General features: G+C 39.5%; 3 protein-coding genes across 15 annotated transcripts in view; 1 reads left to right on the top strand and 2 right to left on the bottom strand.

Annotated features, from left to right (window-relative positions):
• R3HDM2 (R3H domain containing 2) overlaps positions 1 to 26,739 on the top strand; it is a 98,472-nt gene that overhangs the window by 40,640 nt on the left and 31,093 nt on the right. For all 13 annotated transcript variants that reach the window (XM_006908938.3, XM_015587039.2, XM_015587040.2 and 10 more), the window contains 8 exons: positions 15,064 to 15,263; positions 19,116 to 19,157; positions 21,047 to 21,133; positions 21,654 to 21,780; positions 22,654 to 22,732; positions 23,376 to 23,435; positions 23,969 to 24,109; positions 24,516 to 24,624. In XM_006908938.3, coding sequence (XP_006909000.1) covers positions 15,099 to 15,263; positions 19,116 to 19,157; positions 21,047 to 21,133; positions 21,654 to 21,780; positions 22,654 to 22,732; positions 23,376 to 23,435; positions 23,969 to 24,109; positions 24,516 to 24,624 — 810 coding nt within the window. In that variant the 5' untranslated portion in view covers positions 15,064 to 15,098. The remainder of the gene's footprint in view (positions 1 to 15,063; positions 15,264 to 19,115; positions 19,158 to 21,046; positions 21,134 to 21,653; positions 21,781 to 22,653; positions 22,733 to 23,375; positions 23,436 to 23,968; positions 24,110 to 24,515; positions 24,625 to 26,739) is intronic.
• Positions 10,768 to 11,950, bottom strand: LOC102886983 (U3 small nucleolar ribonucleoprotein protein IMP3-like). The gene is given in 1 exon segment (XM_015587048.2): positions 10,768 to 11,950. A coding segment is annotated over 1 exon segment (552 nt). The 5' UTR covers positions 11,784 to 11,950; the 3' UTR covers positions 10,768 to 11,231.
• Positions 11,969 to 13,431, bottom strand: LOC102887238 (U3 small nucleolar ribonucleoprotein protein IMP3-like). The gene is given in 1 exon segment (XM_015587049.2): positions 11,969 to 13,431. A coding segment is annotated over 1 exon segment (552 nt). The 5' UTR covers positions 12,851 to 13,431; the 3' UTR covers positions 11,969 to 12,298.

Raw genomic sequence — 26,739 nt, 5'->3', positions numbered from 1 at the left:
AATGTCAGTTTGGAGTAAGGAAAGATTTATTGAGAAGTTGCCTGGCAAGAAGGTAGGGCCTCCAGCCCATCTTGCTTGTTGCTGAACTAGGTTAAGGGTTTTCAAGGGGCTAGGGAAGAACAGGTATGCAGGAGTGCTGGTGGGGCAAGTTTTAATTGGAGAACTTTGGAACTTAGCCATTTCTGAAAAAGGCACATCAACACTAGATCTTCCTGGAGAATGGACCCTTGGCTTCTGAAAAGGTTCCAGTGTTAGGGTTCTGGTGTTCAAGTTCCAGTTATGTCCTGGTCCTTTGGTTCCCTGGGGTGGGGATAGGGGCAAGACTTTGGTTCCGGGTGCAGCTGGAGGCCAAAGTTCTCTCCTCTGTGCATGTTTTGGCTGCATGACCCATGGTCCCGGTCTGCTGTCCCTGAATAACAACTCAGCACCTCATCAAACAGAATAGGACCATTTTGAGCTGGCTCTGTGGTTACAGTATTATTGACTATATTCCCTATGCTGTACTTTACTATCCCCATGACTGTTTTGTAACTGCCAATTTGTACTTCTTAATCCCTTCAACTTTTTTGCACAGCCCCCTAATCCCCCCTCCCTGTAGTCTCTTAACACCATGGCCTTTGTTCCTGAGACCATTTCTCTTCTGTAATGCACAATAATGAGAATGTACTTAATGCCACTGAATTGTACACTTAAAAAGGATTAAAATGGTAATTTTTAGGTTCTACATATTTTACCACAGTGAAAACAAAACAAAACACAACAAGGTGAACCAGAGGAAAATGTATAGTTTCCAAGCGAATTTTAACCCTGACATCTCAGATTCTTTCTATTCCTCAGCATTCACTTACCACCATATACCAGAAGGTAGGAACCAAAGTTGTTTATTGCAGCGAGAGATACTACATCAATTACTGGTGAAAAGCATGCCAGAAAAGGGGAATGCTTAAAATACATCATGTGGATTTTAGAATATTAATGAGCACCATTGGGGAGAATGATGAGTTTTTTTTGTCTAGTCTCCTCATCTAGTATGTAATTATCTTTTTTCTTCTTCGCTTCAAGGAAGTCTGCAACTGAGGGAGAAGGAATGGAGACATATGATATGTGAAGAACAAATGTATTATTTCCTCATTTGGACATGACAGTCTTTTTTCTCTAAGCATAATGGGTGGGATGGGGGAGGGGAGTATAGAGGACAGGCATCATAGAGTTCTGAGGACTGCGATTTGAGAGTATGGAGAATAAGAGCTTGATACCTGTGAGTTTTCACGTTCATTTTAACATTTCAAAAAAATTTATGGGAAACAACAAAGGTTAGCGGTCTTAAATTAAAACTTTTAGCTCTTTTTGTATATTGTGGCATGGGAAGCTTCAATATTGTGACTTTAGCTGGGCAGCATTCCCCTTATACTAATCCCTCAATTTGTCCTTGTGTTGATTTTTCATAGTTCAAGGATTTCTGAATTTCTCTACTGAAATTGAAGGAGAAATCTCCAGAGTTTTTGGAATCCCTTATTATTTGCATAGATTCATTGTCATTGCTATTGACTTTTTCTCCCACTAGTTCATTTTTAGTATATCAGAATGGCAGCATTTCTTATTTGTCTATAGAGACTATTCTTTGACAGTGCAGCAGTTTCTGTGGAAAATGATTTATTTTAAAAAAAAAGGCAAGGGGAATCTCATCTTGTAGCTCTTAGTGATAGAGCCTGTTGCCATGGAGTCCTGAACCAGATTGGCTGACCTGAGGACCAATGAACAGATAGAACATAAGCACATCATCATTTAACCTTGCAAAATTCATTTACTCAGTGATATATGACATTAATACCATAACTGTATATAGACCTGTGAAATATTTCAAGAATGGTATATGACGTTTGTCTCTTTTCTTTCAGAATTTGCTATTTAATATAAACACTGTAATAATACATTATCTTAATGTGATTTGATTGAGAGAAGATAGGGTGGGAAATATCTATCATCTATTTCTGAATCGAGCTGCTGCTGCAGTCAGTTGGGCTTATGCCATGTCTAAGTCAAATTCTGGCCTTCTAAACCAGAGATTTGTCTTCATATCTGAAGTGGCTTTGCTTATTTTGATAGCTTTAAAGATGAATCAGGAATTGGCAGCTTTTTCTTACTTTTATTTCCTTCTTTCTCTTCCATGGTGATATGGTAGATCCCTTTTGATGTTACATTTACATGCCATTTGGTCTGGAGTTAGAGGATTAGCTGGGAGTAGCCTCCTTGTTTTCCATCTTCACTTCCCTAGCGCGTTCATATTTATTGACGTTGGTCTGGGAGATTTCACTCATTCAGATCAGTGTTAATTCCTTGTCATAGCAGATCGTGACATGTATCTTCTGTATGTTACTGCTTTAGAGATTGATAATGATTTATTCATACAAAGAAAAGCCCCTCTCTAGATGTTGTAAGTGAAAAAAGTAAAGAGTATTATGGTTTTTTTATGTTTTACATCAGGGATACTTGAAAAATAATAGTAGGTCTTATTCTCTTCTCCAGTGCTCCCATGCTTGGCTATTTACAGATTTGAAGAATTGAAAGAGACTCAAGAGGTCCATGAGTTTGTTCCCTTCTTTTGAGCTATTCAAGCCTCTATGAATAATGAGGATGTGAACTTTTCATTATGCCATCACATTCTGCCTCAGAGGAAAACAAACAAACAAACTTCAGATTTATTTATGAAGCAAAGAGGAGCAAAAAGTCCATTCAGTATCTGATTAACTTTTTGTGAGGGAGACCTTAAAGAAGTAGGATAGGAAGTATTTGGGGTTTTATAATTTTAGTTATTGTAACCAGAGAAAGACTCACTGAAATGGCATTTGAATAAAGACCTGAAGAGACCTGAGTAAACAGGCCATGCTGTTATCTGAGAGAAGCTCATTCCCAAAGAAAGAACAGTAAAAGCAATCACTCTAAAATGGTTTTAGAGCACAGGGAGCAACCAGTGTGACTGGAACTACATAAGTGGGGGGAGTAGTAAGAGTTAGGGTCAGAGGGCAAACTAGTGGTCATTTTAAGTTCTCGTAGGTCACTTTAAGGACTTTAACTTTTGTTCTGAGTAAGATGGGGAGCCATTGGAGGGTTTTGAGCAAAGGCATACCATGATCTGGAAATGTTTTTACACAGTTACTGTGGTTACTATATTTAAGAAATGCTGTAGGGGAGTGAGATTGGGAGTGAGAAGACCAGTTAGAAAGCTATTGCAGTCATTCGACCAAGAGAAGTGGCAGCTTAGACCAGGGTAGTGGCTATGGAAGTATATGAAGTCATCAGATTTTGGATATTTTGAAACTAAGTCAACAGGATTTGCTCCCCAATCATTTAGATCATTATTTTACTCTTCTATAAAAAAGTAATGATAATATCTGCTTGTAAGTGATCAATGATAAACATTCTAGATTTGAGGCCTCCTTACGTTCTGAGCCATCAAACATTGTGTGTTCTTTAAACACCTTACTTTAAAAAACTTACCTACTATAACATGCTTGCTGCCTCATACACTCTGGAGACTGAATGTTCTTTATTTTGATTGGTGCTGTCCCTAATTCATCCTATAATGATGCTCAGCTTTTTCTTTGCAACAGAGGTAGTATTAGAGCACAAGGCTGATGCTCCTGTATCCTCCATAAAAATGCTAACTTTCCCTCATTTTACTTCTTCCCCCACACATACATATAAGCTCCAGGGTGTTGAGGGAGGATTCTTTACTTATAGAATTGAGGAATTGTTTTTTATTGTTTTCATCATTATTCTTACTTTGTGTGTTTATGTGTGTTTAATATATATGTACCTCAAAACCTAAACAGTATCTTAAACAAGACAAAAGTTTATTTTTATCTCACATTCAGGAAATTCAGAGGTATTCTAATCTAGGCCTGGTCTAGTCAAGGACCCAAGTTCCTTCTGTGTGTTGCCCCACTGTCAGTAGTTTTCAATCGTAGTATCCTCTCACAGTCCCAGATGGCTGCTGAAACACCAGCCTTTACTTCTGTATTCCAGCCAGCTGGAATTAGGAATGAGTAAAGAAGGGCTGCCCACTTCCTTTAAGGATACTTCATAGAAAAAAAAAAAAAAAAGATACTTCATAGAAGTTTTATTACTACTTCTATTAGTTTCCTAAGACTGCCATAACAAAATACTGTAGACTGGAATAATTTCTAAGGATTTCCAGTTCTTTCATGTCAAATTAGATTGTTTCTATTCCATTTCTCTGGCCAGTCTCACATTCAATTTTACATTTTGAAAGATTCTTTTAATGCTAAATTATTGACTTAGGTGTCCTTTTCACCTATCAGCTGGTGGCAGTCACCTCTGAAGTCATCACAATGGGGCAATGTAGACTTAGCTGCATGGTATTTAAGTTGGCAATAGAATATATCCTGAAATTCCATGAACAGTAGGTAAATTGTGATTTTTCTTTTTTTCCCCCGGAATGTCTTGTCTGGGTTGAGTTGGAAACAATTTTACCAGAGCATGGGAAAAAAACAGTGTGAACTTTCAAGGTGCTTTCCATCCCTAAGATTCTATGATATTTTCTACATAATGGCATTACTATGATAAAGTTAAGGAAAATGGAAGTAGCAGAGGGAAAAGCCCTACTGCTGCTCTTTGTTTGAGAGAAGAAGAAATTTGATTTGTTCTGTTTCACCAGAGGAAGTAAAATGGGCATTTTGGGCCAAGACTATAGAGAAGCCAATAAAAACTGTAACAAGGCCCAACTAACACTTCAGTCCATTGATCACAGCACCTGCAGTTCTCATTTCAGGGCAAGTACAACCATAACAGATATTGAACAAAGAAAGAGGGTACATGTTTAGAACATTTTAATCTCGTTTCTCTCTTTACTTTGCCTAAGGTCTTGTTCTGGACATCAGCCAACTCCCGTGGCCTTCCTTATACACCAGTGAATCCTTTTGCATTTGTAAAGCAGAATGATTTTCTCATGCTTCCTTGATTTAGAAAATTGGCACAATTGTTGTTATTATTTTTATTGGCCTAATGCTAGTGAAACCTACGACAGTTGACTTCTGAAGTTCTTAAAGGACTTGGTAACTGTCATGTGACTATAGCTTTGCATGTTCCATTCTTTTCCCTGTATTCTGCTTTCTTTGTTTGAAGAGAAGGGAGTGTTGAGCCCATATTTCTCATTTATAGCTCAGTAGGGCCTTCTTTCCTGTCCTCCCAAGAACTTGTTGAGCCATTTACCTCTTCAGGCATGCAGTTATCATACTGTTTTTGTTTTTATTCTTTGCTTAGTTATTGTAGTAGAAAGAACGTGGGATTTTGGAATCAAAAAGACTTGGCTTCGAATTCTGGCTTCTTATACATATGGTATGGCCTTGAACAATTCACTTAATATTTCTGAATGTTAGTATTTTATTTTTAAAATGGAGATAATATTTATGCCTTGAAAAGGTCAAATAAGATACTCTATAAACTAAAAAATTTAAAGTCATGAGGAGTGACCCAGATCGAGTGGAAAGATGAGAAAGTTTACAAACCCTATTTTTGAACCCCAGAATATGTCCTCTGCTGACACTCATTTTCTGAAGAGAGGCATTAGATCTAGGCACCCTTCCCATCCCACACTTCACTCCACAGAATGCTCCTGAATGTTTACCGCAGGTATGATACTTAGAACTTTGACTTTGGGATCAGACACAGCTAGGTTGGAATCCTGCCCTTGCCCCTCTTGTATTAACTTGGGAAAGTTATTTAATTCCTCTGGGCTTTGGTAAGTGCTCTAACAGAGAGTTTTCATAGGATTAAATAAAATAATGTATAGAAACAAAAATCAAAGTCAAAGAAAGAATGTAGACCTTAGAATCAGTACCAGAGTTCTGTTTCCTAATTCTGTCCCTAATAGTGTGACCTTAGGCAAGTTGCTTAACTACTAGTGGTGGATATGAGTTGAAGGACATAAAGAACCAAGTTCATAATCTTGCTCAAAAACATGAGTGCTTTTTTTCCCTTCCTAACTCCTATTTTAAAGAATATAAGAATAAGCTTTTCATGCATGGGCACCTAAACAGTTACGTTTTAACCTGCAATTTTAACTCTGCGCCTGTTTTCCCCCACTGTCTTGACTCCTAAGGGCATTTTTTTCTGTGTATGTATGTTTAAATAACATTCAATAAAATACACTTTAAGCATTCAATTAATAAGTTTTGACAATTGTAGTATACACACATATAACCCACTTCCCCAAACAAGATGGAATAGTTCCAGCACTCCTGAAGGATTCCTTATGTTCTTTCCAATCAATATTTTACCCCCAAACCCTAAGCAATCACTTTCTGGTTTAAATAGTTTTTGCCTGTTCTTGAACTTCATATAAATGGACTTACATAGTATTATTTTTTGGAGGGAGATCTGCTTTCTTAATGTAATAGTTTTGAAATCAGCCATGTTTTTGTGTATACCTGTATGCATCCAGCAAAGTCCCCTCATCTCTCACTGGTGATGGTTTAGTTACTTGTTTCTACCCAAACCTGTTACAAAAAGGAAACAGTCACTCACCGTGATTGGTCTAGCTAAGTAAGATCCACCTCCTAGGGCTCACGAATAGGGTCACCATCTCTGATCATGTGTCCTCAGAGGAAGGCAAACACCAAAAGTTCATTCTTTTTTATTGTTGAATAGTATTACATGATGATACCACAGTTTATCCATTCTCCTGAGCCCCTAGATTTTAAACAATTTTTAAAGCATGGGTATCAATTGGGAGTAATTTACTTTTGATATACAAATTAGTAAAGGACTGGAAAATTTACATAGATTTTGCCACAGAGTAAGTCAGATTTTTTAGCCTCTAGCTATTGTCTTGCTTACATTCTCTCTACTTGACCATGTATTGAAAAAGAGAAAATGAAACTGCCCTTCTGTTTCTGAATGTCCTGTATAAATATATTCTTTTTGGCCCAATGCCTAGAAAGTTGTTTATAGAGTTGATGGAAGGATATATAATCTCACTGTACTCTGGAAGGAACTTACCTTGGCAGTCAGAAAATTTATGGGGAATATGCAGTATTCTCCTTGAAAATTGCCAAATCCTGGTGCCTGGTCATTGTCCTCTCTATCATGTTATTTCCTTATTCCCTCTCTTTGCCCCCCACTTCTGTGGCATTCCTCTGTGTAGCTTTGAGCCTACTCAGTGTCCTCAGGAGACATCCTGCCTTAAAATTGTGCCGTTTGCCTGGATGAAATGTACAATGTGCACAAATAGGTTGTAAGGAAGCACACATCTAGGCTCTCCTGGGAGCTTAATGTCTTTGCTTTGTTCTAGTCTTACATTTGAAATAGTCTCATTCTTCTTCTTTCACCAAAAAACTTCCCAAGCCTTTAATTTCCTCTCTCAATCAAATAAAGCATGAAGAGTAGAAATTATTTCTCTGCCTTTTAACCCTTTTGTACTGGATTTAGTCTCGTTTTTTAAGGCTTTTTTTTTTTTTTTTAAGTAAACAAATTGTCTTATCCCTTAGCTGTAACTTTTGCTTTTGTTTTGGTCCAGAAAAATTTGTTTCCAGGAATCCGTATACCCCAAAAGTAAGGAGAGCCTTCTGCAGAGGATTGCGGGACTGGAAATGACTAGTTAAGGGTTATTTTGGAGAAGAAAGGAGTACCTCAGCTCATGAAATATCGTCTGATGGATTTTGAGCTCAGTGTATCTTCTGATGGATCTTGACTCTGGAATAGTAACACTCTGACCCCTCATTACTAGCCTTTGTTAACTTGAGAACAGCTTCTTTTGTCCTAGAAGCAAAATGGTAAGAAAAGTTAAGACCATGTGATGTGAAGACCTGGCTTAAGAAGCTGGGAATATTTAGAAAAGGAAATAGTTGTCTTCTATAAGGGGCTGACATGGAAGCGAGGTTAAGCTTGTTTGTTTTTTGCACAGAGAACTAAACTGGGGCCAGTGGGAGGAAATAACAAGAAGGTGAGTTTTGCCTCTTTATAATTTCCCCTCAAGAAAGGTTTGTATATGGAGGCAAAGATTTTCCCTTTACTGGAGGTATATAAGCAGGGTCAGGACAACATTTTTTCAGAGTTACTGATGATTCAAGAACCTGATTGTAGAAACTATAGATTGCAGAAGGATGGAGCTGAATGAAAAATTTTCTCAGTCCCCTTCCAATTATGAAATTTCATGATTCCTTTGTATCTTTGGTAGACCTTTCATTTTTTTTGCCTGATCTGTCCCCTTAGTTAAAGGCAGTATTGCATAAAGGTTAAGAAAGCAAACACTAGAGCTAAATTTCCTGGCCTTGAGTCCTAATGCTGCTGTGTACCAGTTACCTTAAGCAAATTATTTGACATCTCTGCATCTATAATCTACTTATCTATAAAGTAATGATGGTAATAATATGTATCTGATAGGATTGTTGTAAGATTAAATGAGATATATAAAGCACTTTCAGATAGTACCTGGCACAATGTAAGCACTCCAAAAAATTTAGCCGATTATTATTATCATTGCTCTCTCAGTTATTTCCACTTATAGAGCTGGGCTTCTCTATCTGGTCCAGCTACTCCCTCTCTTAACATACCCTTTTTGGCTGTCTCAGGATACTTTTGGCTAAATTCAACTCAAAATAGCTTAAATGATAAGATTTATGACCTTACATATCAGGAATTACAGAGCTAGGGGGATCCAGGTTGACCATTGTCTATACCACAGTATCAAGGATCCAGGCTTATTCTCTCTGCTTTACCATCCTCCCTGCGTTGGTAGGATGTTGCCATAGTCCAAGTGATGCCAGAGAGCTCAATGGGGCGGGAGTCCAAAGAAGGCCTTGAGCTGGAGCCCCAGTGACCAGATTCTTATGCTCCAAGAAAGAATTCAAGGACACGACAAACAGCAAGCAGGAAAGCACAGGTTTTATTAAACAGAGTAAACACGAGGAAAGTGTGGGCAAACTCAGAGAGCAGGTCTCCCCAAGCTGTCTGAATTATGGCTTTTGTTTTCTTGGGTAGGGGGGTGCCTGAAGATGTGATACTTGCAATGCAGGTGATATTATAATGATATTATCATTAGCCAAAGCTGAACAAAGGACAAGGGAAAGACTCCAGAGCCTTATCCTGGGAGGGACAGGGTGAGGGAGGGGATTGTCCCAAGGCCATTTATCCTGCCTTCTAGTTTGCCTTCTAGTTTCTCATGCCACCTGGAGGGGAAGGGGCAGTCCAAGGTCATCTATCCTGTCTCCTGGTCTTGGCTTGTTCTCATACCAGTCTCAGCCAGAGTCTCACTCTTAGGAATCAAAACAGGGAGAGGGCTGAGTAAGGGACTAAGGAAAAATTCCAAAGCCACATCATAGAGGGGAGGGGGTATGTCCCTAGACTAACTTATCCTGTGTCATGGGCATCATCTGCATACAGGACCACCGTCAGCAGAACATAACTACCATTTTTTTCTAGTGGCTTTTTTTTTTTTTGTAATACAGTCAGAAGCCGTTCTTTGAAGCCACCCACCCAGCAAAGCCCTCTCCTGTCTCACTGTTGATGAGTCACTTGTCCCTTCACAAACCAGTCACAAAAAGGAAACAATTACCACTATTGATCTGGCTAATTAAGATCCACCTCCAAGGTCTCAGGAATATGTTCACTTTCCCTGATCATGTGTCCTTAGAGGAAGACAGACACCAGAAGAACATCAGGGCTAGATTGATGAATGTGGAAGAAAGGAGAGATTTGGGTAGGCAGCCAGTATAGTGCGCTACTGTATTTTTTTCCTCTCCTTTTTCCTCAGAGGAAGAATTGCTTTGTTTTTACACAGCTCTCAAGAGGCCAGAGATCTCACTAGAGATGACAGTCAGAATTCTTGAAAATGGATGCATTAATCATTGTTCATTTTATGGCTGGCTTTAGGAATCTAAAGCTCAAGTTTTCCCATTTCTCAATGAATGAAGGAAACCATGTAGCTCCTTAAAACTTGAATTGGAATATATGACCCTATTTCACAGGTGGCCGTTATGAAAGATCTTTTTTTTTTCCTTAGCACTGAGAAACAGTGCTTGGACACTGTGAAGTTGGTACAGGTGTCCAGATCGTAGAGCCTTTTTTGACCCACATGTGAAGAAGAGCTACAAAGTTCATTCTGTTTGAAGAAACATACCTATTTGATAATTGAGGCCCATCCTGGAAAAAGAAACAACCTGCTGCTTTATATTTTTCCATATCGCCTTTTTTTTTCCAGTTTTATTGAGGTAATTGACACACAGCTCTGAATAAATTTAAGGTGCACTGCATAATGACTTGACATACATATATTGTGAAATGATTACCACAATAAGTTTAGTTAACATCCATTTCCCCATATAGTTACAAAATTTTTTTTTCTTGTAATGAAAATTTTTAGGATCTACTTTCAGCAACTTTCAATATACTGTAGAGCAATGTTAGCTGTAGCCATTGTGCTGTGCACTGCATCTCCAGGACTTTTTTTTCCCCCCCTCTTTAATCCTCTCCCCCATTTCCACTCATGACCTACAGATGTTGCTGTCTCCCCTTAAGAACAGGACCTCTGAAGGCAGCGTCTTTTCCCATGTGCTGCCCGCCCCAGGAGCACGGTCCATGGCTCCACCTGGGGGGCGAACCCAGGACCTTCTGACATGCAAAGCAGATGTGCTAACCACTACACTATGGAGCCACCTTCTTTTTTTTTTTTTTTTTGTACTTAAAAAGCAGTTGGGCCATTTATTGGCATTATGAAAGCATTCCTTTAAACAAGGGATGGGACTCTGGACACTAAAGTCTCATCCACTTTATGAAAACTTGAGACCAAACTCTCTCCATCGTCTATATGTAGCTTAATAACAATCAGGAGTAAGAATCTGAGTTAAATAAATTGCACCAAACTGTCCTGCAACAAGATAATAAAGAGAAGTGGGGGCAAAGTTCTTTCACACTACAATGTTTCTGGCACAAGATCTAACAATTTCCCAGCTCAGCACAAAACCACTTCCCATTGTCTCAAGACAGTCATTTAATTATCAATAGTCCATGGACTAATATCATTTTGTGGAAAACAGGGGTATACCCTTTGGCTCTATGCATGGCCTGCAGCTGAGGCGCCAAGTTCTTATGAACCAACGATTGATTGGCTGACACACTCTTAGAGAGAGCGCCTTCAGCATTAGGTCTCAGCTTCCCCATCTACAAAATGCAAATCCCTGTGCAACTGTGGCAGGAAAGGGGGAGGAGACCAGCTAGGCTTCCAGATCGAAGTCATAGTGCTCTTCTTCATTGTACTCTAGCACGAGCCACTTGATCCTGGATGAGTCAACCCCGGTGACGAAATCCTTCATGCTGCGCGTGACAAGCCTGGTTTAGGTGACCACGTCAGTGACTACGTGCACATGGCCCTGCTCCACAAAGGCCACGGTGGCCTGGAGGTGATGCGCCATGTGCAGCTTAAGGAGCACGGTGGGCAGGCAGCGGCAGGAAGACGAGGCCATGACGAAGTCACAGAGCTCGAGTGAACCACGCGTGGGCACCAGACCAAGAGCATATATCTTGTCCAGTAGTGCGGTCAAGGCACGCATGCGAAACAGGTCGCCCTGGGGCAGGTCGCACAGGCACCACGCCAGCTCATGTACAGAACGGCTCAGCTGGTGGTAGCACGTGTAGTCCTCCTGCCACTGCAGCACATAATGCCACAACACACGCAGCTTGTGCAGATTGTGGTCAGTGATTTCCCAGTTCAGGAAGTCCACCTGCTTCAGTAGCTTCTGCTTATGGAATTTAAGCTTTCGCACCATGATTATAGCTGCTAGAGCCGCAGGATCCAAGCCTAAGAAAGCCTGGACTCTTTATCTTACAACTGGAAGCCTGTACATTTGACCACCTTTATCCAATTCCCCCACCCCCTACTCCTCAGCTTCTCTTTCTGACAGAGAAATCTGTTTGAGGCTAAAAAAGAAAAATATTGAAGGCCAAGATAATAAAGAGAAGTGGGGGCAAAGTTCTTTCACACTACAATGTTTCTGGCACAAGATCTAACAATTTCCCAGCTCAGCACAAAACCACTTCCCATTGTCTCAAGACAGTCATTTAATTATCAATAGTCCATGGACTAATATCATTTTGTGGAAAACAGGGGTATACCCTTTGGCTCTATGCATGGCCTGCAGCTGAGGCGCCAAGTTCTTATGAACCAACGATTGATTGGCTGACACACTCTTAGAGAGAGCGCCTTCAGCATTAGGTCTCAGCTTCCCCATCTACAAAATGCAAATCCCTGTGCAACTGTGGCAGGAAAGGGGGAGGAGACCAGCTAGGCTTCCAGATCGAAGTCATAGTGCTCTTCTTCATTGTACTCTAGCACGAGCCACTTGATCCTGGATGAGTCAACCCCGGTGACGAAATCCTTCATGCTGCGCGTGACAAGCCTGGTTTAGGTGACCACGTCAGTGACTACGTGCACATGGCCCTGCTCCACAAAGGCCACGGTGGCCTGGAGGTGATGCGCCATGTGCAGCTTAAGGAGCACGGTGGGCAGGCAGCGGCAGGAAGACGAGGCCATGACGAAGTCACAGAGCTCGAGTGAACCACGCGTGGGCACCAGACCAAGAGCATATATCTTGTCCAGTAGTGCGGTCAAGGCACGCATGCGAAACAGGTCGCCCTGGGGCAGGTCGCACAGGCACCACGCCAGCTCATGTACAGAACGGCTCAGCTGGTGGTAGCACGTGTAGTCCTCCTGCCACTGCAGCACATAATGCCACAACACACGCAGCTTGTGCAGATTGTGGTCAGTGATTTCCCAGTTCAGGAAGTCCACCTGCTTCAGTAGCTTCTGCTTATGGAATTTAAGCTTTCGCACCATGATTATAGCTGCTAGAGCCGCAGGATCCAAGCCTAAGAAAGCCTGGACTCTTTATCTTACAACTGGAAGCCTGTACATTTGACCACCTTTATCCAATTCCCCCACCCCCTACTCCTCAGCTTCTCTTTCTGACAGAGAAATCTGTTTGAGGCTAAAAAAGAAAAATATTGAAGGCCTATCATGTGGTAAAAGAAGTAAACTTAATTTTGTATGACTCTAAGGTAGATTTAGGATCAGGATTGAAGCAGTTTATAGCTTGTTATAGGGAGCAACTATAGAACAACGGTTAAGACTATTTAAGACATAGTGAAATGATCTATCCCAGGAGTTTTCCAGGAGAGGCATGCAGGCCCCTCTCAGGAAATTACAGAAAGGAGCTCTTCTTGAGGATGGTAGAGGGAAATTGCGAGAGTTCATATCTAAGAACACTTCCAGTTTTCATCATTTTTGATGTTTTTCAGCTGAAAGATATGGAGAAGGCATATGCTGAGTTTTACTATATTTCAAACTTCAGGGAATGGGGGCTTGATTTACCCATGAAAGAGAAGTAAATATATGTGTGTGTGTATATATATGCAGTTCTTAGGTACAGCCAATGATCTATAAAGCTCTGTATGTAGGTTATAACTTTTTATAGAAGCTTCTAGATATTGAATCAATTAATTGAGAAATATAATATCAGCCATTTTTTTTGTAGTCAGTTTTTTCTAGTACTTTTCATCTTTAAATTCAGCTGTATGTCTATGACTCTATGAATAACTCTCTGGCCTTTTAAAGGAAATTTATCTAGTTCCATGCAAACTAAGTCTCCAGGCAACTAACTGTTCAAGAGCGACCACAAAATGAACAAAGCAATAATCTTGCAGACTATCTAATTTATGCCAAGATGAGGTTACCTGTGCTTCTTAAGAGCCTTCTAGGTCTTAACCTTTAAACTAATCTGAAGGAGGAAATAAATGTCTGGTGTGACAGTTTTCTTGAGGCATTGCTATCTGGTTGTTTAGCTCGTTTCAGGGGCCAAAGAGGCTAGACATGACATCTGGGAGGATTTTCAGTCTTATTTTATAAAAGGGAAAGTATTCAGCATTGAAATATAGTCATTAACTATGTAAGGAGAAAGCACTACAAACCATTGTTAGAGCTAAGCATATTTGACCAATGGTTGCTGGAGGGCATGAATATGTATGTGTATAGAGCATCAACTTCTGTTTCTGCGCGTGCACTTGGAGAATTGTGTTGACTTCATTATGGGATTTCCCAGGTAGCAATAGTAAGTGATAAAGAGCCAGCCACCCATGCACTACAGATGCTCTTTGTCTTGGGGAGGCAGTAGAGTGACTGAACTCAAATAGTGAATAGCAAAACAAAGATTCTCTCTTCCTGGAGGGTGAGACCCAGTCTTTCCGAAGGACAGATGAATAGAGAGTTCTCTTCTTGCTTTTTCAGCTTGCTGAAGATAAAGGAATTAGGATTTTATAACCGTTGTTTGATTTTGCTGCTTTTTGGTGGGGGAGATGTTTAAAGTTGGTAACAATGTTGTGGTTTGTAATAGCTGTGGAAGTTCTTTCTGGGGAAAGGAGAGTGGTCCTCTCTGGAATCGAATAGAGCTCTATGATGTATTTTTTTTCTTTCTGGAAAGAATCTAGTGAGTTAACCCTTTGAAGTACTCAAGCTGAAAATGTGAGTAAATTTCTGTAGGAAACAGGGGAGGGCAAATAAAGTGCCAAGAGTATTTGTACTACGTTGCTTTAGAACTGAATCCTGGTGAATCTCTAAATAATTATGCTGTAATTAGTAAAATAATCCAGATAATGTATGATAAACATTCTAGAAAATACAGACTAATCTGTAGTGACAGAAAGCAGATCGGTGGTTGCCTGGGGAAGGTAGGAAAGGGAGTACAGGCTTACAAAGGAGCAGTGGGAAACTTTTGGGGGTGATGAATGTGCTGATTGTGCTGATTTTGATTGTGGTGATGGTTTCACAGATGTATGCATGTTTCATAACTCATCAAATTGTGCATTTTAAATATATGCAGTTTATCGTATGTCAGTTTTACCTCAGTAAAGCTTAAAAAAAAAAAAAAAGAAATGGATCCAGGGCAGCATTTATCAAAGGACCCTTTTTTGGGTTACAGGGAGGCTGCTGAAGACTTGTATATGTGTTAAGTATGGATATACACATCCTGTTTAATGTATTTCATGTTTCTTTAGGAGTCCATAGAGGCTACTGTATTCTGTTGAAGAAGATGTCTAACAGTAACACTACTCAAGAGACTCTGGAAATAATGAAAGAATCAGAAAAAAAACTGGTGGAAGAATCTGTAAACAAAAACAAGTTTATATCTAAGACTACAAGTAAGGAAGAAATTGAGAAAGAGAGTGAAGATACCAGTTCACGTCAGGAGACACAGGTGAGGACTAGAAGTACATCATATGCACACTCTTTATACCTGAACAGAAGTGTCATTGTAGGTGGCAGTGGGAATCTGTAGGAAGCCAGTCACTTATATGAACACTCGATTCTCCCTAAAACCCCAACTTTAGCTCTCAAGAAATATCTTCTTACCTTTTTGTCATGGACTGACTCCACAGTAAAGTCTAAAGAAGACAGAATGAAATCCCTAATCCATTGGGACCTGAGTTACACTGGTGTTTACTACATTTTGATATTTTTTAACTCAAAAATTAAACTGTATACAAATACATATTTAACAAGTCATGATATGGCTCATATAAAAACTCTTAAAACTAGAGCTTCCTGGCTTTACATACAGTGTTAAATTCATATCCTGGTTGTGTTAAAGCAGTCAGCATTTTCTGGGTCAGAAATAGTCTCTGAACTTGCCACTTAGTAAATGTGAGTGAAAGGAATTTTACTCTTTGGTTGCCATGTTCCTTTCCAACCAAATTCATACTGCAATGCAGATATAATGGCAGTAGACGATGGCCAGCCAAGCTTCCTCCAGATCTCCTCTTTGGTACCCAACCAGCTTAGCTTCTGAATCTCCTCTAGTCTACCTGTTCCAGTCTCTTCTTCTCTGGTCATTGCTGGTTTTCCTCTGTTACCCAAGCCCAAATTACATAAATCCTTACCTTCATGCCCAGGGACGAGAAAGGTCTTTATTATATGCTTAGGAGATAGACTTAACTCTAGTAAAGTATTTTAAAAAGGAATAGCAGCAGTATTTTGGAGGGTCTAGAGACTTGAAGCATAATTCTTATTGACAACCCAATACACCTAGGCCTTATCTTCTTTAAAGATTAAAACAGCAACAACATAAAGAGATGAATTAAAATCAAACAACTCTCTGAAATATTATGTTCTCTAGCCGCCTGCTTTTCTTTCTTTTAACAATTTGCCAGATCTCTGTCCTGGCTCCTTTTCTTTTCATTATCTGTTGCATGTGAGTTGTCATTCCCTGCCCATCCTTCTAGAGTTTGTAGAGACAGTCTGCCACTGTTCCATCCATACTTCTAGCCTCCACTGATACCAATAATGAATTTTAAATCCTAAGGACAGATAAGTAATGAATGTTTTATTATGTGCTGGCATTTTATGTGGAAGATAATAGTTAAATGAACTTTTGGGTCCAAGTTACTCTGTTCTCAGGAGACTATTTTAAGTGGTATTCTGAACTCTTGCTGCATGTACTTCTTGAAGATGGACAGAAAAGAAAGGATGTCTGTAGCTTTTATACTCCTTATGAATGCTCACTTGGTTTTAAAATGTCTTCGTATAAATATACAAATAGTTTGTGTGGGAGGTTGTGAGGGGAACCGGCCTCCCCTCTGACTCCTTTTGCTAGTGCTAGAGCCGGTGGAGCTTCTGCTGCCATCTACTGGAGCTTCTGTTCCTTCTACAAAGTCTTTAGTTTTCTCCACCACCCTTTGGAAGCCCTCTCTTCTCTACCATTTCTCAGCAGATCATTGTGTCCCTTCAACAGCATCAAAAATTCTGTTCTTTCTATATTCCTCCTGACTGACACCCCAGAAGTCTCTGTAAGAATCTTACTGATGTTGTCAAGGGAGTACCTGTTATGAATTGGAACTGGAAAGTTTGTGAAAAAGGAACTTTCGTTACTTGTACTGTGTGAGACATGTTCTTGGAATCAGCAGTTGGAATTCAGAACATCTTTTGGATGGAAACAGTGCTATAAAAGGCAGGTTCTGAGATTCAGTTTAGAATGGGCAAACCCTGGCTTAACACATACTGAACTTAGGTGGATCCTTTAACCATTTGGGTATGGCCTCTTAGCTGGGCTTCTACCTTTAAACTTGTAATCCATAATCCCTTCTGATTCATCTACTGTACTGCTTTAGAAAGATAGTTGTGAAATAAGGATGTGATTGTTAATTCTCCTCAAACTTTTTGTGTCTTCTAAGTACCAGATTTGTCAGCATGGCATATTGTGACCTTGTCCTTTACCTGCTATTCATCTGCCTCTGGCATCCTAGGCTTCAGCATTATGTGATTCCTGATTCCCTATTATAAATTTGACTGAAAAGTTTGGGGAAAGCATGCTTTTGTACATGCTTTCTCTGCCTGGATTGTCCTCCTTGGTATTCTTTCCCTGTCCTCCAACCCCTGACCACCACCACCACCACCCGCCAGTATCTAATACCTGTTTATCCGTTAAAACTCAATCCAGATGTGTCTTTCTCCAGGAAGCCTTCCTTCACAACCTTACACGATGCAGATCTACTTTGTATAATTCTTCAATTAATGTCTGTCTCCTTTACAGAACTATAAGCTGAATGAGGCCCAAGATTAGGTCACTTTGGGCTTAATTAACATTGTACCTCTAAGGCCCAACACATTTCTCTGCAGATACTCAGTATTTGTGAATGTATGAATTTGTGAATTGCTAGGTCTGAGTTAGACACTTGAGCTGTGTACGCCTACAGCACTCCATGAGTGTCTCTGTAATGCTACTTAATATACTATATTGTAATTGTCTATTTGTCTATATTCTCCAGTAGGATTGAGTTCCTTTTTGACAAAGTTTTTGTCTTTTATTTCTGTATCTTCCAGTAGTTAGCATGGTGTCTGGTACATATTAGGTTTTCAATATATGGTTGACTATTAAATGAAAACTCTCCATTTTTAGAAATAAGATTTGTACATGTATTGCTAAGAGGGTTATAAATTGATATATCCATTTTGAAGGGTAATTTGACAATACTTTATAAAATTTTTAAATGGACTACAGCTATACTTTATTTGTAGGTACATTCAATGTTATGGTCATTGAAGCATTCTTCATACAAAGAAAAAAATTAGAAACATCCAAATGGTGCAATTTAAGGGACTAATAAAATAAGTTATGGTATATCTACATAATAGAATACCACGTAGCCATCAATGTTAGGACATCCTCAGCTACCTGGGACCAGGCTAGTCCTCTGTCTTATTTCCCCTGCCCCACCCATCAGACTCAGTTCTCTCATACCCCAGTGGCAATGAGTTCCATTTCAATTATCTCAGAAGCCCTAAGTGCCTCATCCTATACATAACCCTACCCAATTTCTTCCCCAGAGCCTCCATTTTGACTTCTCAGCTGTTGAGAAACCTAATCAATTAATTAGTTGTTCCTTCCCTCATCCTACCTCAACCCTTCATTTTTTATCTTCCTCAGGCTTCTACCCTGCTCCTTACCCACTCTCCTTACCCTCTCTTTGCTCTGGAGGTCTTGTCCATATTTTTCTTTCTTCCTTCTTTTTTCTTGTTCCATTTTATATCCCTAAGTGAGTCCATCTATAAGAGCTACCACCAGGAGCTTAGGACTGGGTGAATTCTCATATTCAGGGCAGGAGTCAATTGGCAGAGTCTTCATCATTTCTGCAGCCATTGGAACAGGTGTTTTGGGTATCTCAAATTGGATCTCTGAATGTGTCGTCCTGTAAAGATGTTATTGTAAGTGATGCTTAAGGGTCATGTTTCACATCCACAAGCATCCTAACCAAGGATTCCATGGTTTATTCAAAAGTACTTTTTATCAATCTGTGAAATAGGCCAACCAGTCAGGGTCTTCTACTATTTATCTACATGGTGAGTAGTGATTTGTCTGTATGTGACCTATGGTGCCTTCCCTGTCATAGTTGCTAGAGTTGGACAGGGAAATAACCACACCAAATGGGTCTCATCATAGTTTGGCTCTTGTAATGGTTTTACACTTAGTGCTTTTTCTTTGTAAACTTGTATTGCTTTTAACTTAAGTGTTGATTTTCCCCACTTTTAATATTTTCTAATCTCCTTCTAACAGAGACGGACATCCAGCCATGGTCATGCCAGGAAAAGAGCCAAGGTAAGAGCCCTTTCTCTATAGCTTCTTTTCTGGTGCTGTTTGTAATATGTTTCACAAATGAACTTAATCCCTAATATCTAGTTTATTTGGATTATATATAAGCATTTTTTTTGCCTGCACTTTGTTACCTAACTGTGAACATACATATACACACCCACACAGAGACATATACACACACATTTCCTATTGGAAGGTCTGACTTTATTTTTCTCCATTATCTCTAGTTCAGTCACAGTCTGTTTCTGATACCTGAAAGGATACCCAGCCAGAGCTTCCCACAAAGCCTGAGCAAATTGGTATTGGTTTTGCTGTAATGCCAGTTTCTTTGCTCAGCTCTAGCTTCTCAAGGAGAATGGCTACTATATCAGTCTTACTTTTTCCCCCTCAACACTTTTTTTCCTTTGTGAATTTTTAAGATAAATTCTGCCCCAATAGTAGAAATGACTCAAATTTTGGACATCTTAAAAATACAGTCATTTTTTAGAATGTTTTACTTTTTAGGCGGGGGCAGGAAGGACTTTGTTTTTAATCATTGCATGATAAAATTAACACATCACAGATTATTTTAAACAGTGTTATTAGAAAGGACTGTATATGTTAGTGTGTGATAGGTTATGAATTTTAGTTGGGGAACAGTAACATACTAAACTTTTCTTGCAGTAGGAAGAATTACCACCAGAATTAATAATTAAGGTTATCCACCCTTTTCCCCCAGGAAAATAACGGCAGAATTTGGGAGTGGCCCAGCCTATATGTGGCTTGGGTTTGAAGAAGGCCACAATGTGTAATAAATTGACTCCATGTCATGCCTTACATGGCCTAATCCTCAGTGATGGGCTTGACATTAAAGTTCAAACAGAACGTGCTCACTGCTACTTTACACTTCCTCCCAAACTTTTTGAGTTAAGTAAGACAGTTACTGTCTCCATTTTACAGATGATGAAACTTGGGTTTATAGAAATTGAATGAGTTTGACAGAGGACATTTATTAGTAAGTGGCAGAGGTAGGCTTGAAGTCAGTTCTTTAGACTTGCAAGTTCTTTTCACTATACTATACTACCTAGAACACACATACCATGTTTTTTGCTTTTGTTTTCACTATAAACCTTGATTTTATTATAAGAACTCTCAGTAAATGTTTATAGGTAGATTTCTAATGAGTCACTGTAATTTTTGTCTCTGGGGATCCCTAGGAGAGCAATGATTTGCAAAGTGGATTTCAGATCTTTTTGAGATTTTCTAGCCAACACAAGTAAACCAAGTGGATTTGCTTTTTATTACATTAATTCCCAAATGTTAGAAAATTTTCTTTCTTTTTTTTCTTAAACACTTCTTTTCATCCCTTGCCACTTAAGGTTTAGAGTCATTTAACATTTGTTGTCTACTGTATGCAAGGTGCTATTTATAATATGTATATGTACATACTTTATATTATCTAATTCTCACAACAGCCCTTTAAGTATTTTTATTCCAGTTTTATTGAGGGAAAACAGAGACCCATAGAGGTCAAGCTCAGGGTTTTGTAGCTCATAAGCACAAAACCAGGAGTTGAAATTAGGACTTCTGGCTCCACTAAGCCCTGCTGCTGTGTATTCTCAGTAAACTTCTGAATCTGAAATTGGAGCACTGGGCTAGAGAGAGCGGAGAGCTAATTTAAGTGGTTTTCCTATCATCTGTTCAAAGTAGCCATTTTGTTTTTATATGTCTACTATTATAAGCAGGAGAATTATCTTCAAGTAAATCAGGAACTGGAAAGCAGGAACTGTTTAAAAAAAATCTGTTTAACGGAAGCAGCAACTAACAGAGTCAGAGAGGATACCTATCATTCAGCCAAAAGCTTTCTGAATGTCCACCAAAGGAATGTATATGTGTTATTTGTTTCTTCTCAGTCTAATTCCAAGCTAAAGTTGGTACGCAGCCTGGCAGTGTGTGAGGAGTCCTCTGCCCCATTTGCTGATGGGCCATTAGAAACCCAGGTAGGTCATTTGTAAGAATAAGCATATAGCTTTTGAGTTTGGTAGTTATGTGGTAAAGTATAGCAACCGGAGCATCAACATTAGGCTTGGAAATCAGGATAGGAGCTTCAAAACAAGCCATTACAGTAAGGTATAGCATGAGTGAGAACATGAAGTATGGTTCTTCATACTTGGACTACCCACAGTGATGCAGACAAGGAGCTCCCAGGGCTGGATCTTGTTTTCCCACCCACACTTTTTCCCTCTGGTGGTCAGAACCATTTCCATCCAGTCCTTACACCAAGAACAGCCATGTAACTTGAGCTCTCCATTTGGTAGGCAGTGATTGTTGGCAGAAAAGGCCTGGCCTCTACCCTTTTGGCAGAACAAAAGGTAAAACAATTTAACTAGCAAAATACACTCTTCTGTAAGAGGATGCTGCCCACCCCAAGATTTTTCTTCTTTGCGATTTCAAGGGGGTTACAGGAGAGTTAAAATCCTTTTCCTCCTTTGATTATATTTTTCTTTACCCTTGTCCAAGGATATAATTCATTTGCACATCAGCTGCCCCTCTGACAAAGAGGAAGAAAAGTCCACAAAAGATGTCTCTGAAAAGGAAGACAAGGACAAAAACAAAGAAAAGGTCCCAAGGAAGATGCTGTCTAGAGGTGAGAACTCTTGTCCTTTCTCATCTATCCTAGAGTCTGGCTCTGCAGTGCCCTTTCTTTACATCTTAAAGCCTGGCACCCACTGGCCTAACAGTTCATAGTGTTTTGCTGACTTCATGGTTGCTTGGGAAGGTACCCAACTAGGTAACTTTCTTTGCTACTTTATCAACCTTGACTTAGGGGCTCACATGCCACAGAGAACTACTCTATTACCATTGGTGCTACCCATAGGAGGACATTGTAGTCAATTCTGATTTTATTTTTGCTTTGGAATGAACAGTGACATGGATCATCACTGGCTACAGCTCCTCCAGATACCATTTATATTTTGATTTTGGGATGCTTAGAGTAATTTTTTTTAACAGTGCAGATTTGCTATTATCATTAAGCTCTCTTTGGTTTTAAACTTGGGCTGATAGCAAAAAGACGTAATCCATAAAAATGATAGTTGAGAGGGAAAAGGCAACCTTGGGATTAAAATTTTATAAATAAATACAATAATTATATAAATAATCAACATTTGAGCATGCTTGCTGAGGTTCTGGAAAATTCAGCCCTAAATGCCCTTACCTGGAATTTTATTTTCCTTAACTAGAATAAAACTGGCTTTGTTTTGGTCAGGGCATTTAGTAAATACTTATTGATGGTAATATTGATACAACACTATGACCCAGATTCTATCTTTTATAATTGTCATGAGGAATCATTGGGGGCTGGCAAATCAAAGTCATTCCGGTTTTTAAGCCAAAACCCTTGAAGTTTGATTCTACTTTCCTGTTCTTATCTCTCTTGATCAGGTTGTGGGCTTCTGGTTGAGATTAGTTATCATGCAAGGTGATAAATTTTAAATTTCTTTTGTTGTGCTGGTTCTAGACTCCAGCCAAGAATATACGGACTCCACTGGAATAGACCTACATGAATTTCTTGTTAATACACTGAAAAAGAACCCAAGGTAATAACGTGATTTGATGGAAGGGGAAAAGGGGCCAGCTACCAGAAGGATATCCAAGAGGCCAAATAGCTTCTCATAGTTTTTCCATTAGAATCTAAGATGCCCATCCCCCACCACCATGTATAATTTTATGTTCTGTGAGGGGTTCAGAATACCCTCATATTGAGGTTTCTGCTCTCGGAAGAGTTGAGAAAAATTCTGTGGAAGAAGAATGCAGAGACAAAGAAATATGAAGGCTTGGGAGTACAATTACAAAGCACAGAAGAAAAAAATAATTGATTAGTGCATAAGCTAAATCATAATTACAAATTCTATAAATAACCAGATGGACTATAGAGTAATGATTAAATTTATAAGTATAAAGAATGTTATATGACTATGACTGCCCAACAGAATTAGTTTTCTGATAAAACAAAGTACATGGTTAGGAGGATCTGCAAAATTCATACTTGATTATTTTTCTTCTTTAAAGTAACATAAGACAGACCAATGAGGCTCAGCAACCACTGCATTTTGGTCCTTTGTTGGGGTTTGGATCTGTCTCTCCTTTCAGCTTCTATAGTGAGCAGGTTGTGTTCTCAGTCCTTGCTTTGAATGTTTATGGGAGGCTGCTTTTTGTTTTGTTTTAATCTTTTCTAAACAGGGACAGAATGATGCTGCTAAAATTAGAACAAGAGATTCTGGAATTTATTAATGACAACAAGTAAGTTACTTGAATTAAATACACGTTTAGAGGTGGGGGGGGCATTGGAAATCAATTTAGGTACAATTTTAGGATATCCCTCATTCATCTTTCCCTTAAAGTAATTACTCACTGAGAACCAGAAGGAGTTGGGGAGAAGTAATCAGAATGGATTAAAAAGTATATGTATAAAAACCAGGTGAGGTTTTTAAGTTATTGCAAAGACTTGAGTTGAAAAGAATTTATGCCTTTTCAGCAGCTAGCCTTATCCCATATTTCATTATTCTTAAATGTCTTCCTTTTTTCTTTGTAGAATATCATCCAGCTGGGTGAGACCTAGGACTTATGGAGTAGTCTTAATGAGGGTAGTGAGTCAGAGTGATCTACAAAATACTATAGATAAAGAAGCTGAGAGAACCTTTTTGGTTCACATTGAGTATTTTTCTTATATCTGTTTCTCCTAAGAAATTCCCCACTTTAGATACTTTTAAGAAAAATTACAATCAGCTGTTATTTTTCCTTATTTCACTTTTTTCCCATGGGTTTCCCTTCAGTAACCAGTTCAAGAAGTTTCCTCAGATGACCTCATATCACCGGATGCTATTACACCGGGTAGCAGCCTATTTTGGAATGGACCACAATGTTGATCAAACTGGAAAAGCTGTCATCATCAACAAAACCAGTAACACAAGAATGTAAGGGAGGAAACCACAGATTTGGAAGACTTTCCTGGGATAGCCTCGGGGGGTGGAAGAGGAAGGTCATAGGATCAAGATGTCTCTTTCTGGAGAAGGAGGTGTTGGGGGCGGGAGGCTATATTATCAATTCCTACTCTCTGTGAGGCCTTGGAGATAGATTCTAGAGGCACTAGTGCTTTGTGAAGACTGGCTCTTGGACTTTCTTCACCTTTATTGATAGGGTAGGTATAACTTTGGAGGAAGACAAGTTATAGATGGATAAAGAACAGAACCTGAGGATTCCATTAAAACCTTCATGTGACTCCAGAAATCCCCTGAGTGGGAGTTGTGAAATTTAAGAGGTCCACTTCCTAATAAAAGGATTTTTTCCTCCTTTCCTTCCACATTTCTTTTCCAATTGTAGCCCTGAACAGAGGTTCTCAGAACATATAAAGGATGAGAAGAATACAGAATTTCAACAGAGATTCATTCTCAAGAGAGATGATGCCAGTATGGACCGAGATGATAACCAGGTGAAGAATGGAAAGGGGTGGGCATATAGATTGCAGTAAGAGAAACTGGGAGGGCAGAAGAATTTTTTTGGGATCAAGTACGGAATTTTATAGTATGGAAAAATATATTGAGCTATACTGAGTTGGCTTTGGCTTAATGTTGAGGACTGACTGCACTTGTTGAGCTGAATGCCACCCTCTTAGCCCCAGAGAGACATGGTGCTGAGGTTTGCTGGGTTTTCTCATTTGGCCTGGAACTCCCTGGTTCTGCCACTGACTTCTGACTCCACGTCATTTTGGGACAAAGCAAGGTCCCTCCCTGCTTCGGCCTTGATTCAGCTGATGGCTTCATCCTTTTTTTCTTTGATAGTTAGGGATTTCTTTGGGAACCACCCAAAGCTACTTTATCCTACTTCCACTCTTATCCTAGCTCAGGGCTAGCCATGAAGTGGCAAAACTGTGATCTGATTTACCTACTTATAAAGGTGTCTCTGATCCCTTTCTGCAAACTCCTCATTCTTCTCCCAACTCCTTCCACCAAGGTGAGTGAGATAATTTGACTTTTGATGCTGGGAACCTCAGACAGTATCCCATTTTTGATCCTCTCCTGTGGGAATAAGAAGTGAACAGTCTGCCCCATCCTTTCATTTATAGGCCTGGTTGTCGCCCTGACTTCAAGCACACCCTTCAGGTAGAAAGTAAGTGATTTGAGGGTTAGTTTTCCTAGCCACATATAGGGTTTAGATACAGCCTGCTTTTGCTTGGCCTCCATAGGAGGTTAGGTGGTGAACCAGGATTAAGGTTTGAAGAGCATGGTTGGGTAGAGCCAATATGAGTCTTAACTAATTAATGATAATTATAATATCTCACTTCTAGAGTCAAAATTAATTTTCTAGGGATATTGTATGGTCTTGAGACCAGGACTTTTCCTGTTTGTTACTTGAATATTTGAGGGAGTCCTTTTGAGAAAAGTGCCAATATCTGTTTTGGACAAACACACTGGGTCTGATCGAAAAGAATAAAATATACAAAAAGACAAAATTTAAAAAACAAAAAGCCTTTCCATCCTGATGCCCTTCTCTCCATTTTCCCAAAACCCTTTTTTGTGGATCAGGAATTATTTAGGCCTAGAGGCACATTGGGGCTGAGTGGAATCTGTCCTTGTTTTGAAGGTTTCATCTCTCAGCTTCAGGCTTGATTCATAGTAGGTTAGGCTCTGTGCACTTTCTGTCTGTGATATTAATAATAAACACAGTAATTGCTATTTTACTGAGTGTTTTCTCTGAACTAGACTCTGTTCCTAAAGCATTATATACATTATCTCTTTTAATGCTTTCTACAACCCAATGTAGATGGGGGTTATTAGCCCCACTTTAAATGTAAGAAGACTGAGGCTAAGAGATGTTATACGCCTGAAGTGACATTATTCAGAGGTGGCAGAGTTGAGATCCTGCCTCACCTCAAAGCCCATTATGCTCTTTTATTCTGCCACTGGTTTACCAGTGCTAGAGGCTGAGGACAATGTAACAACTTAAGGTCCTGTGTCTTCTTGAAATGAGATTTGTAAAAGGACATTTGGTAGAATTTAGGTTTTTAAGGCTAGTTGAGAACTAAATCTAGTCAAAAGTTGATACTCCTGAAGTTATGCCTACCTCTGGAGATTGGTGAAGATCAGGAAGATCAGCCTAGAGCGTCAGTCTTTTTAGTTGCTTCATTCGAAGCTTTCAAAGCCTCTGGATTGAACGTCGGAATCATTTATAACCTGATGACATTCATTTGATGGGTTATCTCCCGCAGAGTTCCATGCCTTCAAGAGCAGTATGGAAAAGGACACTCTGTAACACCTTACCCAGAGCAGTGCTCACAACTCACAGGCCAAGAGAGAAAAAGACAGTGTTGGAGAGTTGTATGGTAGACTAGCCAGAGGTGGGGATCTGTCCAGCCATTCCCTCTGGTCATCTGACTACATTTCTCAGAGAATATAAGGTTCTCTATCCTCCATGTCCTTCTTTTTCTTTTCTTTCGCTCTTTCTCTCCCCTCCTTCTAGTGTACCTTTTTATCTGTTCCTTTCTCTGTCCATCCTTCTTTCTATTCTATTCTCTTTCTCTTTTCCTCTTTGTGTTGCTCTGTTCTCT

This window comes from Pteropus alecto, unplaced genomic scaffold (assembly GCF_000325575.1).
Source record: "Pteropus alecto unplaced genomic scaffold, ASM32557v1 scaffold433, whole genome shotgun sequence".
In the NCBI taxonomy this organism is placed as follows: Eukaryota; Metazoa; Chordata; class Mammalia; order Chiroptera; family Pteropodidae; genus Pteropus; species Pteropus alecto.
Note: the sequence above shows the minus strand (reverse complement) of the source record. Positions and strands in the feature narration are given on the sequence as shown.